Here is a 14,075-nt window from a genome sequence, read left to right as displayed (position 1 = left end):
ACATTTTTTGAATCCACCATGTAAATCTACTGAGAGATTTTTGCCCAGGTGGAAACTAAGGGAACCTCACTAGACACAAAAAGTAGGTGAGGAGAGAGTACTTTGAGCCCCACACCTTAAAGCAGAAAATACCTATATCTCACTACAAACTGAAAACTATTTAATTCATATTTAATATTCACAGCAAACTCACTTGTCCGTCCATGTCTCCATCACTTTAAAAAACACCCCCTAGCAGTTCTAGCTGTGGACATCTTGAGTAAGGGTAGATGTGACGTTTACATCTTGGTATCCATCTGCCCTTAATTCAGGCATGCAAGCAGGAGGGTGTGCTTAGCTGAGCAAACCCCTCCTCCAGATGAAAGAAGAAAATGCCCATGAAGACTCCTGAGATGATATCATTTTGGCCTAGGCAGAAACCAGGAAGCAACTGAAGAGAAAAAAAAAAGGTTAAAACCTGTAAATGGGAAGGGTAGTATTATGATGCTAGGTGAGCTAGGGTGGATTGGGGATATAAATAATAAAGTGGGAATGGGAAAAGGGTCTGTAAAAATGTGTCATAGGTAAATCCATGAGTCAGTGAGACTGTGCAAAATAGCATATATAGATATATATGTGAATCGCACTCCCGCCATGATCACGCTCCAGGAGCGCGTGCACTCTCCCTGGGCACATTCCTTCCCTGAGCTAGAAGAAAGCAGATCCATGTGAGTAAAAGCAGCACACATTTTCAGTAAAATCACAGCTATGTCACATTTAACCCCCTGATCGGCTCTCTTGTTAACCCCTTCACTGCCCTGTCACCAGTGTCATTAGTACAGTGTACAGACTTTTTTTTTTACTAATCACTTTATTAGTGTCACCAGTGACTTCAGATAGCGTTGGCAGATTGCCCGCCACTACATCAGTCATCACATTTAACCCCTTCATTGCCAGGAACCCACTTGCATACACAATAAACCTCCATTGCTAGTATAGTGTCTGAATGGATCAATATCTTTGATCAGAACTACAACAGCGTTCACAATAGTATAGTGTCCCCAAAAAACAGCATTAGCGGGATCAGCCACGGCACCTGCCAGCACTTGCGTTTAGCCCCTACGCTTACCCCCCCTTCTCCCCCAGCAAGTGCAATGTCAGTAGGTCACCGTCACTTGATACATTGCACACAAAACCGCAGCGTTAGCAGAATCAGGCCAGATCTCTGCTAGTACTTGCAGGTAATTTTTTTTGTAGTGGTTCCTGACAGCCAGGAGCTCTTTTTCCTGTGATTCGCGCGAGGTACCTATAAATATAGTGGCCAAAACGTCCAGCGAAAGATACTCTAGTGAAGAGGCCTACAGGATTCTGACCATGTCAGATGAGAGCGAAGGGGAAGTCTCACTGACAGAATCAGGCTCAGAATACTAACCTGTAGAAAGCAACGGCACCCTGACAGCTCAGACGATGGAGTAGAGGTCCCTGCTAAGGTCAGGCATAGCTGACCCCGTTCTCAGGTTGCTGAAGTGTTACCATTGCATGATTATCATATGCAGCTGAGTGCCAGTACTAGTGCCGCTCTATTTTTTGGTGAACTGACGAGCACCAGCGACCTAGGACATCCTGGTCTTTTTCATACCAGCACTGCATTATCACTTGGTGACGTGGCGAGTCCCATAAGTGCAGTACAAGTAGTGTCCCGCAGCTACCAAGAATTCAAACACAGACCTGTAGAGCCCATAGTGTCCTTCCAGATCTGCTTGCAAATTCTGATTGGCAGCCCACAAATTCTGCAGCACCCGTACTTCCCGCATTTACTGCCCAACCCGGAATTCAGGTGGAAACAGAAAATTTAACTACTCCCCTTGATTTTTTGGAGCTGTTTTTCACGGAAGATCTGTATACATTGATTGTGGATCAAAGCAATTTATATGCACAACAATTTATCACCGCCAACCCAAATTCAAACCTTGCCAGACCATTTGCATGGAAACCTATTATGGTTTCCGAATTTAAAGTTTTTTTGGGCCTAACCCTCCATATGGGCATTACTAAAAAAAATGAATTGCAGTTGTATTGGTCCACAGACCCGATTCATCTTATGCCCATGTTCTCTACTGCCTAGGCCAGGCATAGATATGAGAATATAATGCGATTTATGCATTTCAATGACAATACACTCTGTTGTCCTCAGGGTGACCCTGAACTTGACCGGCTCCACAAAATTCGGCCCCTCGTAAATCACCTTAACCAAAAATTTGCAGATGTCTATACTCCCCAGCAAAACATCTGTGTTGATGAGTCCCTAGTTGGTTTTTCCGGCTGCCTTGCTTTCAAACAATTTCTCCCCAGCAAGCGTGCCAGATATGGGGTCAGGATGTATAAGACCTATGAGAGGGCAACAGGCTATACATGTAAGTTTCGGATTTACAAGGGAAAAGATTGTCAAGTGGAGCCCCCCGGACTCAGACTACATGGGGAGCAGTGGCAAGATAGTTTGGGACTTGGTGTCATCCTTTTTCCATATGGGGTACCATTTATACGTGGACAAATTTTATACAAGCCTGATACTATTTAGACACTTACACAATCTTGGAATTGGCGCGTGTGGCACCGTTTGACCTAATCGCCAGAGCTTCCCCCAACGGCTTGTAAATTCCCATCTTAGAGGGAAAAAGCCTGCTTGAAAAACAATTAATTGCTCACAGTGAAGTCGAAGGACATACGGGATGTTTTCATTCTGTTTTCTATTCACGCAGACACGACCATCCAAATTTCCACGGCTACTGGTGAGAAGCCCCTCTGTGTCCGTGACTATAACCTTAACATGGGAGGGGTGGACTTCAACGACTAAATGAGATTTAGTTTCCTGAAAAGCCAGACGCTGGTACAAAAAAGTGTCTTTGTTTATTTCAGTTGGCTCTGTATAATGCTTTTGTGCTTTACAAAGCAGCTGGACATCCTTCCTAAAATTGCAGGAAGAGATCATCACGGCCTAACCCAATGGACACCCCAAAAAACGTGTCTGTAGCAGACACGGAATTAGGCGTGATACCCGCTTTTTTTTTCCCTCCTGTCATGGCCAACCTGGTCTCTGCCTCAAGGACTGCTTTCTTGGGCAGTCCCGTGCCATGGGGGGAACCTGAGCATGCAGCCAGTGTTTCTGCCAGCTGACCATAGAACTGATTGGAGATCGGAATGGTGCCAATCATCTTTATAGTCTAAGAAATCGGAACCTACGAGCATTTCATCAATTCTTTTTCACAGGATATAAACCGCCATTTTTAAATATTGGTGAGACCAGATGATGTAAGGGCAGAGGAGATACAGTATCTAGAGTATTAATAGACCCCAGTTTTCTCAGAAAAGAATAACTGTCACTGCCTATTGCAGTCACATTCCCTATGATAACAATAAAAGTGATAAAAAAACAATGAAAGGGATAGTGTAAAAATAATAAAAGAAAAATAAAAACAACTAAAAAAAAGCACCATCCCTCCCAGCATGCGCAAATGCGTGTGCACGAGTTGACCCTGTGACGGTATGTAAACATCGGTTGCACCATGCATGTCAGGTCGAAGGGCAGTAATTCTAGCACTAAACCTCCTGTGTGAATTTAAAATGGTAGCCTGTAAATGCTTTTAAAGCATCGCCTATGGATATTAAAAATGTATGCAGTTTGTTGCCATTACTTGGGGCGTGCACAGTTTTAAAGCATGTCATGCTTGGTATCTATCTACTCGACATACCATCATCTTTTACCAACAATTGGCCAACAATTTTTTTATAGCACAAAAAATAATAACCGTACAGGCGATCAAATACCACCGAAAGAAAGCTCAATTCGTGAGAAAAAAGGATTCAAATTTCATTTGGGGTGCAGCGTTGCATGATCACGCAATTGTCAGTAATGCAGTACCGTAACGCAAAAAATGGCCTGGTCAGGAAGGGGGGTAAATCCTCGGGAGGGCAAGTGGTTAAAGTAACACCCATGGCAACAGATTTTAACTGATCTCCTTCCATTGACAGAGTATGACAAGTGCAGATAGTGATGTAGATTAAAGTGCATTATTTCATTAGACTGTGTATTTAGAACATCTGCCATCATGGCTCTCTGTGTCTTTCTGTAACAAAAATGGTAATTGAAGTGCCACAGCACTGCCAAGAGGTTCACATACAACTTTATTCCAATAAAAGTTCGGGGGACAATCAAGGAGTAGCCACTGCATTTCAGGAATCCATAAACACCCTCTTCATCATTGCTTGATTGAACACAGTGAATAGACTAGAAGTGACTTGGACCTTTGATTTTATTTCTACCAGTGTGATTGTAAGCACAGTCTTTGTCAGCAGCTGGCTTGGCAGCTCCATTTTTGTTCTATTACAAGCCAAGACAACTGTGAAGATTATCTGGGTGTAGAAGCTGCCTGCCTGGGAGTCAGATTATTTACATCAATACTTAAAGATAGCAGTATTAATAGGATAACCTTTCAGGTCTAGTGCTACTTCTCTATCCTCAACTCTGTGTCTGTCTGTTCTGGTGACACTTCCCCCTCATTTCTTGTCCTAGTGTCATTGGGACAGGAAGTGAGGATAAACCTCGGCAATGAGGACATAAACAATGAGACTGGAGTTGTGTATAAATGTTGTTTTCCAATCAATCCCTCCTTTATTGCCCAATATAGGGTACATAAATGAACACATGTAAAGAGGTGATGGTTTAATGTAATTGAGGTAAGAGGGTTATGTATAGTCACTGTCTGCAAAATGGAATGCATACTTTATTAACCACTGGCCTACCGGGCACTTATACCCCCTTCATGCCCAGGCCAATTTTCAACTTTTAGCACTGTCGCACATTGAATGACAATTGTGCGGTCATGCAACACTGTACCCATATGACATTTTTATCTTTTTTTTCACACAAATAGAGCTTTCTTCTGGTGGTATTTAATCGCCTCTGGGTGTTTTATTTTTTGCGCTATAAACAAAAAAGTGCAAAAAATTAAAAAAAAAGTTTTTCTTTGTTTCTATTATAAAAGTTTGCAACCAGGTAACTTTTCTCCTTCACTGTTGTGCGTTGATGAGGCTGCACTGATGGGCACTGATGGGCTACACTGATGGGTGGCACTGCTGGGCAGCACAGGTGGGTGGGACTGCTGGGCACAGGTGGGCGGCACTGATGGTCACTGATCATCCGTGCCCTCACGATCAGTGCCGATCACTTCTCTGACAATTGCCGGTTATCGGCAGTATTTTCCTCATGCTGTGACAGCGTGAGGAAAGTGCAGCCGATAACCGGCAACTGTATTTACCCGGTGATCTGCTGTGTCATTGGTTACAGCTATCACGTGGTAAAAGGCCGCTGTGATTGGCCGTTTACCGTATCACGAGATCAGCTGTGTCTGTAGGACACAGCGATCACCGGCGGCGCGCAAGGGGCATGTTCTGGAGTGACGTCCATGGGTGTTGTCCCAGAAATAGATAACCACGCTGTAGCTGTCTTTCGGCTATAGCGAGGTAGGGAAGAGGTTAAAGTTAGAAAAAAAAAAACAGGCCTAGACTATTGGACCTGGAAAGTGTTCTCTGGATCAATAAAAATATTCTGTACAATTTTTACTTCTCTTTTGTGCAGACTTATATGTGAATGTAGCCTAAACGTGCACTTTTTGTATTATCTTGTGAATATTTTGAAACCTGCATGCTTTGCAAACTAACGTAAAGAAACTCACAAGGCAGCAGTATGCTAGCAGACACTATCATAATACTAATGATTTCCCCATTGCTGGGTCAATCATTATACTGCATTCAATACTTAGACTAACTCCACTTTTTTGTTGAGAAAAATCCCCCTGGGTGATCCAGGTACATTGCAGGGATTTTAACAAGCTTTGGTTCACAGTCCTACCTGTTTTTGTTTGCCTGAGTGCTGTCTGCTGAGTGGATCTGAATGATAGTGACCTTTTCATAATCATAAACTGATGCACTTGCAGGGCTCTAATGAGGAAAAAGTAGGGTCTGCATCCCTTTAGAAATTATCCTATTTATTTATGCTTTAGAAGCATCTCACAAAAATGAAATCTGACCTGTATCTAAGTGCAGACTTCTAGACAAATCAGTGAGTCAATCACCCAAACAGGAAGCTACATTTCTGGGGGGTGTTCTGTTCACCAATGGTGTATCGAACACCTCCAGGTCGCCATATTGAATTGAATTTTGCTGAAAATTTCAGATCTGCAGACTGTTTTCTCCCCCCCTCCTCTCTTCCCCCCCCCCTCTCTTTCTCTTCCCCCCCCCCCCTCTCTTTCTCTTCCCCCCCTCTCTTTCTCTTCCCCCCCCCTCTCTTTCTCTTCCCCCCCCCTCTCTTTCTCTTCCCCCCCCCTCTCTTTCTCTTCCCCCCCCTCTCTTTCTCTTCCCCCCCCCTCTCTTTCTCTTCCCCCCTCTCTCTCTCCCCCCTCTCTCTCTCCCCCCTCTCTCCCCCCCTCTCTCTCTCCCCCCCTCTCTCTCTCCCCTCCCTCTCTCTACCCCCTTTCTCTCCTCCCTCCCCCCCCTCTTTCTCCCCCCCCTCTTCCCCCCCCCCTCTCTTCCCTCTCTCTCCCCCCTCTCTTTCTCCCCCCTCTCTTTCTCTCCCCCCTCCCCCCTCTCTTTCTCTCTCCCCTCTCTTTCTCTCCCCCTCTCTTTCTCTCTCTCTCTCCCCTCTCTCTCCCCCCCCCCTCTTTCTCTCCCCCTCTCTCTCTCTCATTAGATTTGTATGTGATTGGTTGTGAAAAGTAATTATTAGCTCTGGCATTTACATATCAAGGTTCAGCATATCACTAAGGTAGTAGGTTTGATTTATATTTAAATTTTTCTCCACTCATAAAAGTGAAAATACTAATGCTAATCTCTTATTTTCCCCACAGATCATATAAGCAGGGAGAAATTTGAGCGTGTGCTTGCCATGATTCAAGGAGCCAACCAAAAGTCTTTGATAATGTAGGTACTACTTCCGATCTGTCCAGTTATCTTAAAGTTATAGTGAGGTCATGTTCTTTATTTAAAAATGTGGTCCCCTGTGCAGGCTTAGGTCATAATGTACTAGTGTGTAATGTATACTACTACATTATGACAGACTTGCCTGCAGACGGAGTCCTCCAGCACTGTGCTGACACGGCATTCCCTGGTCTCCAGTGGCTTCCATCTTCACCCGGTTTTCCCTGTGGGTTCCTGATCTTCAGCTACTTGAATGGCCGGGCCGCAGTTGTCATCACACCCGCACATGTACAATGGAGTCACATCGCTGCAGCACGCAGACAGGGCCATAAATGTGGTCTGAGCTACACATGTGAAGCTCAGATCACATTACCCGTTGACAGGAAGAGGGGACATTTATGACAGAAAAGGCCACTAGGGTCTCTTCTGTTATAAAAATCCTGCCTTACCTTCTATATGGCCAGCTTTTTATTCTTTATACAGCAATATTATTATGTACACACGTAAATGCAGTTTTTAGCAAAACTCTACCACAACTTATCCAGACCTTTTTCTTATGCGGTCTGTGTTTAGACCCACATTTATCTATATAAATTGTGTGATTTGCACAGGATGAATTTATAATTGCAGCTATAATGCAGGAGGCATTGAATGTACTGACATCAGGCAGGTAGGTCTTCTGTCAGTTATGATGAACAATCTGCCATCCTGGGAAAGAATGCTAAGCTTACTAGCACTTGCCAATTAATACCAATTAAAGATTTTTTAGTACATAAACCTAAAAATGTCTGTCACTAGTGCTACAGACTTGCTTTGCGTCTAAATATTTTTAAATTGATGTTTTTCTAAAAGTTTATCTGCTGTATAACTTAATAAATTAGGTGTCCTGCTTGCTTCTTTGACCCCTGTTGTACACAGTCTTGACTTTTGGCCAAGCAAATGCTAGCATCCTCTTTTTCCTTGAATGAAGCCCCACGCCTTGTCATTTAAATATCATATGGCAGTACTTGCCCTGGCTTCAGACTCTGCCATGTAACAGTTAAGTGAAAGAGGTTGGGACTCATTGTTTGGACACTTTTACCCCCTTTCTGTCCAGGCCAATTTTCAGTGCTATCACACTTTGAATGACAATTGCGCAGTCATGCAACACTGTACCCTTATGAATTTTTTAGCATTGTTTTGAGACAGATAAAGCTTTATTTTGGTGGTATTTATTCACCACTGGTATTTTTATTTTTTTTTTTGCTATATAAATGAAAAAGTCCAAAAAATGTGAAAAAAAAGTGTTTTTCTTATGAACTTGCTTCATAAATCTTGACCAAAATTTATTCAGTTATCTTTTTAGTAAAAATTTAGAAAAAAATTTTTTTTACATTTGTATTTTATTTTTTTACATTTGTTTTTTTTTTTTTTTTTTTTTTTTTCTTTTACATACTGTCACCCTAGCACCCTAGCAGTACAGTTTTACACTGATTGCTTTTACACCTATAAAGGCTGTAAAAGCAATCATTTCTCCTTCTCTCTGGCTGCATTCTTGTATACTGTGTGAGCTGTGATTGGTCACAGTTTGTCACATGGTACAAGGCTGTTGTGAATAGCCTTGTACCATGTGACCTCTGTGATCATTCACATATTTCACACGTTGTAAGCAATGATGTCAGAAGTGCTGCGCGCTCCCAGGGAGCGTGCACAAGCAGGGGGCGGGGAGGCAGTTTATAAACGGCCAAACGCCCCTGCACTGCCACTGTCCAACCGTTTATATACAACGGACGGGAAGTGGTTAAATAAATTATTTTAAAGATTAAAAAATAAGGCACTACCAGTGTACACCAATAATAATAATAACTGGTAATTATAACCTGTGACCTTATGGCTGATTCTTTCCCAGGCACAGTAATGTGGATCTTAAAAGTGAGGAAGCATATGACCTGGCAGTACAAGGCCAGCTCTGTCCTAAGGTGAAGAGCCCACCTCTCATACTGGCATTGCGATGTTTGGAATTTTCTCCACCTGACTTCACTCTAGGTATGTTGTTTATTGAAGAATGGGTACCAGCTGCATAAATGTGTTCAATTTAGTAGTGGAAATATCACCTTTTTTTACTTTGTTACTTAAACTGCAAGAAAACTTGGGTTAGGATCTTGGCAAACAGTCAATTTCTGACTACGCTTTTTTTGTTTCTCTTCTGAAAGCCATCTTGGATCAGCTCCAGCAGCTTCGCACGCTGGCACTTTCTTCACCACCAATTGCCACCCCATTTGACTATACTGAACGTCTTGTGGGACAGCTGCTGCAGCATCACTTGCTGCCAAATGGCTTCACTCACTGACTACCACCCCATGTGTCTCTTTTGAATACCTTGCGGGGTGGCAAAGTTACACTCTGCCAAGCATTTACATAGTGTGTTAACATAGGGAAAATCATGTGACCACAATAGAGAATTTCCTCAAAAAAATTTATTGCACTGGACACTTTATATTTTATGAAATTTGGATGACACTGGACACTTGGAATATTCACTTCTTCATACAATTTATGTATTTTGTGTGAATGCTGAGCGCTTTATACTAATCATGAATTTTGATGTAGTTTTAATCCTTTTACTGCCAGGTCTGACAGCAGGAGTTTTACACACAATCTGGTGTGTAATCCAGATTCCTGCCTGTCAGGTGGAAGCAGCCACCAGTAACGTGCTGCATTGCAATACATCCAGTGGAGCCCTGAGGAATCATGCAGAGTCTTTTAGACCCTACATGTCTCAATAAAGAGAACCGGTCACCTAAAAATCATAGGAGACTTTGTGTTCCCTGTGTGGTGAAAAAAATTAGGTTAAACCCAAGCACATAACACCCCCCCCCTCTCGAAAAATTTTATTCCCCCCACCCCCCCCACACACATACACACACACGAGTGTAAACGCAGGTATTGGGTGAGCCTATGTGTGAAAATGTCGGATGCGATACACGTTGCACATTGATATGCACACCATAGTGCGAGCAATAATTCTAGCACAAGACATCCTCCGTAACACTAAACTGATGACCTGTATGGGCTTTTGAAGCATCCCCTATAGAAAATATAGGGTACTGAAGTTTGTTGCCATTTCACAGGCACACACAAATTTATGGTTTCACATGTTGGATATCTATTTACTCGGCACAAACTAATTTTTTATATTTTACCAAACATTTGGGTAATGTATTGCGCTTTTTTGCCTTAAAATTCACTTTAGTGTTTTGGGGTTTTTTTCACAGAAATTTTGCATTTCCTAGAGCTTTGCGGTAATATCGCATGACATAAAAAATTAAACTACCACTATTTTATCCTCTAGTGTGTCTGCTTTCAGAAAATATATAACGTTTGGGGGTTTTGTGTAACCTTTTTTTTTTTTGTAAACGTGTGCAAAAAATATAAAAATGGCTCTGGCAGCGAAAGGGCTAAAGGTATAGGTTTGTTTTTATTGCCATCTATATCCCTGTTGAGTAGATTCACTAACTGCTGTCTGTGCCTTTCAATCCCATTGACAACTGTCTTCCCTTCTGAAAAAGCAGGAATAAACTAATTTTTTTAAACCACGGACAGACAGGACTTTTATGACAGAAGAGACCCTATTGGTGTCTTCTGTCATTAATGCTTCTTCTGGCCTGTCAGTGGTAATGTACACTGAGCCCCACATGGGCAGCTCAGAGTACATTTTATGGCACCACTCACCACTATTGCTAAAAATGCCTGGTAGTTTTTTTGGCCTTTGGCGCTTTGAGTCGCTGACTAGAACAAGTATGCCGCCAGTAAAGTCAGAAGTCTTTATAAGCTCACTTGTTCCAGGTCAGTGAGTAATGAAGCCAAAAATACTTGCATTTTCAGTGGCGATGGTAATGAGAGACTGTGGGGGTTATTTACTAAAACTGGAGTGTGCAAAAATTGCTCTGCGCAGAAACCAATCAGCTTTCAGGTTTTATTGCCAAAGCGTATTTGAACAAACTGAATTAGAAGCTGATTGGCTACCATGCACAGCTGCATCAGATTCTGAGTGCTCCAGTTTTAGTAAATCATCCCCTATGTGCTTCCTCTGTTTAGACTTCTTTTAAGTGTAAGTAGCTCCATGTTTAGCATGTATAGAAAGCTGTTTTTCTTCCTACAGAGATCCGCTGTATGCATGAGAGTCAGCAGCATATCCGAAAAGTAATCCACGAGATTGGACTGGAGCTCAGATCCACTGCAGTCTGCAATAAAGTTCGTTGTACACGGGATGGCCCTTTTACACTGGACTGTGCCTTAACACGAGCGCATTGGGATCTGGAAAGCGTGTGCAATGCCATTAAAGAATGCAAACCCAAAACTGAAGAAATCCTGAAAGAAAGGATTGACTTTTATTTGAGCAACACTAATTCAATGGGGTCACATGACAGTGATAGGACTCCATCAAGCTGAGGAAGTTCAAAGCCTTAAAGTACAATTCCACAGATGAAAAACATATGTGTACATTTTTAACTTCTTAACCGCTTGCCCTCCAGAGGATTTACCCCTTCTTCACCAGGTCATTTTTCACGATATGGCGCTACGTTACTTTAACTGTCAATTGTGCAGTCATGCAATACTGCACCCAAATGAAATGTATGTCCTTTTTCCCATAAATGGAGTTTTCTTTTGGTGGTATTTGATCGCCGGTGTGTTTTTTGTATTTTTTTGCACTATAAACAAAAAAAGACTGACAATTTTGAGAAAAAAAACAATATTTTTGATTTTTTGTTATTAAACATGTGCAGTAAAAAAAAAATTTCCTCCCAATACGTGTAAATGAATTGGTTTACGTGAAAGTTATAGCGTCTACAAATGGCGGTGTATATATACTGGAATTTTGTTTTTATACTGGTAATGGCAGCGATCAGCGAATTATTGAGGGACTGCTGCGGGCATTCTGACATTGGGGGGAACTGACTAACTGCCACTGACATCCCCAGTGACACTAATACAGTGGTCAGTGCTATTAAAAAGAATTTACACTGTAGTAATGGCACTGGGCAGGAAAGGGTTAACATCTGGGGCAATCAAAGGGTTAACTGTGCTGTGTATGTCTTTTCACTCTTTCACTGTGTCAGCACATTGCTTTGTATTGCGGTGCTATGCAGAGCAATACAAAGCAATGTGCAGGAGCTGACGGAAGAGATCTGTATTGTTTACATACAGGTCTCTCCCCCCGACAGTGATACTCAGCAATCGCCAGGTGCCAGCGGGGAATCACTGGCCGGGACCCGGTTATTTACAGCTGAGCCCGTCAATGCACGCGCCCCCTACCCAGAAAATGCAAAATCACATATATATACTGTATATATACGTGATTTTGCGCAGCCCTTCCGCCCTGTAGCAGTATTTCTGCTATAGGGTGGCGGGAAAGTGGTTGAAGGATTACTGTATTCTTTACAGTTATTCTTGTGGGCCTAACACCTACTGCATTGCACAGGCATGCAAATCACTCTACCACTTCCTGGTTAAATTTCACTGAATTACCTACCTGCTCATTGTGCAGAGGTGGTGATGCTAATTTATTGCCCACTGAACAAGCTGGTGGGAGAGAGGTGACAAAAAAACTAGCATTTTTGAACAAGGAGATGTGTGCCGTTTTTCCTGTGTAGCAAAGGCCTATAAATTACAAATCTGGCTATTCTGAATCATAGATCCTTTGACAATGTAAACTGAAAAAAAAAATGCGTGTTTCATCTATGTAACTAGCTTTTTGACCAAAGTTCTGCTTTAATAAACCAACAACAGTAAAATGAGTCTGTATATGCAGTAAAGCATGCTTGTTATACTCACTGTGGAACCTAAGGGGTTAATCCTCTGCATTGTGTAAAAAAGCTCCTTTCTTCTCTGCCCCTCCTCTTGTTGAAATGACCACCTGATACAGACTGAACCCATGGTCACATGCTCAGTTTGGTGTGTATTGCTAGAGAGGTTTTTTTTTTTTTTCTTGGGCGGGTGCATATGATCAGCACAGGGCCAATCAGCACTGTCCAGACAGAGGGTCAGAGGTTTCACATCCTCCTAGAGCAGAAAGAAAACTCTTCCTACAAGCTTTAACAAGTGCTCTGCTGAAGTCACAAGACTGTTTAACTGCTGATGAGAAAAGGTATTTAGCAATTTATATTTACTAAAATAATTGCATTTCCGTGTTGTGTGTACTGTGGGAGGCCAGATATAGTGAATTCAGGGTCCTGGGTTTGGTAACACTTTAATATTATTGTACACTTACAGCTCATTCACACAGGTAGCAGTCCCTTTTTTCAGAGGTGTCTTCTGAATGCCTGTGTTTATTTAGTTTTTTTATATATAACCATGCCACAGACATGATCCAAGCGTTTGCACAGTCCCGTTGATATCATTAGTCAAATTTGACAGGTGGTGCCACCTATCAAACTTGATATACTGTGTTACAGGAGGTAACAGTGAGGATCAAATACCTGTTTCTACTGCCCCTTTGCTGCCTGTTTGAACTTAGTCTACAATTTTTTTATATTATGTTATTTATTGTATGTTCTCTCCTGTTTCAGTAAAGGTTTTGTTTTTTTCCCTCTTACAAAGAAAGAAAAGTCAGAAATTTGTGACATGTGCGTTGACACTCACAGGCACTTCGCAAAATTAGAAACGCATTATAAAAATGTGATTGGAAAGCAGTTTTTCAAATCTAGACAGTAGGTGCGCACATGGAGACTTGATAGCTTTAAATTGATTAGTGGCACTTAGAATTGTAGAAATTAGCAGGCCTTGAGGACCAGTGGCTGCATAGGCTGCCAGGAGTTTTGGGGAAATTTGTTTTCAATGTCAGTGTAAGTAGGATTCTTGTAAAAGAGCATCCAAAAGCCTTAAAAAATTATTTGTGGAACTAAAAGAAAATTTTTCTGAGAGAGATATAGAGGCAGTCATTGCTATTTATCATTCTTAAAGCAGATCTTCACTTGAAAAAAACAGCTGGTTTGCATCTGGCTCTTCCGCCTTCCCTCTTTCACAATAAGATTTAATTTTTTTTTGGGTGTATATTTGTGTTTCTGACACTTTGTGTTGCATCACAACTCTTCTGTCCTTCTCCCCTAGGAGAGAAAGATGGTGCGCTCTCTGGCACTGATGGG

General features: G+C 42.1%; 1 protein-coding gene across 1 annotated transcript in view; it reads left to right on the top strand.

The window, feature by feature from the left end:
* The window catches only part of TRUB2 (TruB pseudouridine synthase family member 2), a 30,270-nt gene extending 17,545 nt beyond the window's left edge, over positions 1-12,725 (top strand). Inside the window, exons 7-9 of the mRNA XM_089693151.1 lie at positions 6,882-6,954; positions 8,840-8,976; positions 11,093-12,725. Of these exons, the coding sequence (XP_089549277.1) occupies positions 6,882-6,954; positions 8,840-8,976; positions 11,093-11,382 (500 nt within the window). The 3' untranslated portion in view covers positions 11,383-12,725. The remainder of the gene's footprint in view (positions 1-6,881; positions 6,955-8,839; positions 8,977-11,092) is intronic.
* Positions 12,726-14,075: the final 1,350 nt, after the last annotated feature.

This window comes from Staurois parvus, unplaced genomic scaffold (genome assembly GCF_062004578.1).
Source record: "Staurois parvus isolate SC_StPar_1 unplaced genomic scaffold, SC_StPar_1.0 ptg000616l, whole genome shotgun sequence".
NCBI classification, from domain to species: domain Eukaryota; kingdom Metazoa; phylum Chordata; class Amphibia; order Anura; family Ranidae; genus Staurois; species Staurois parvus.
The sequence above is the reverse complement of the archived record's forward strand: the minus strand, read 5'-3'. Positions and strand labels throughout refer to the sequence as shown.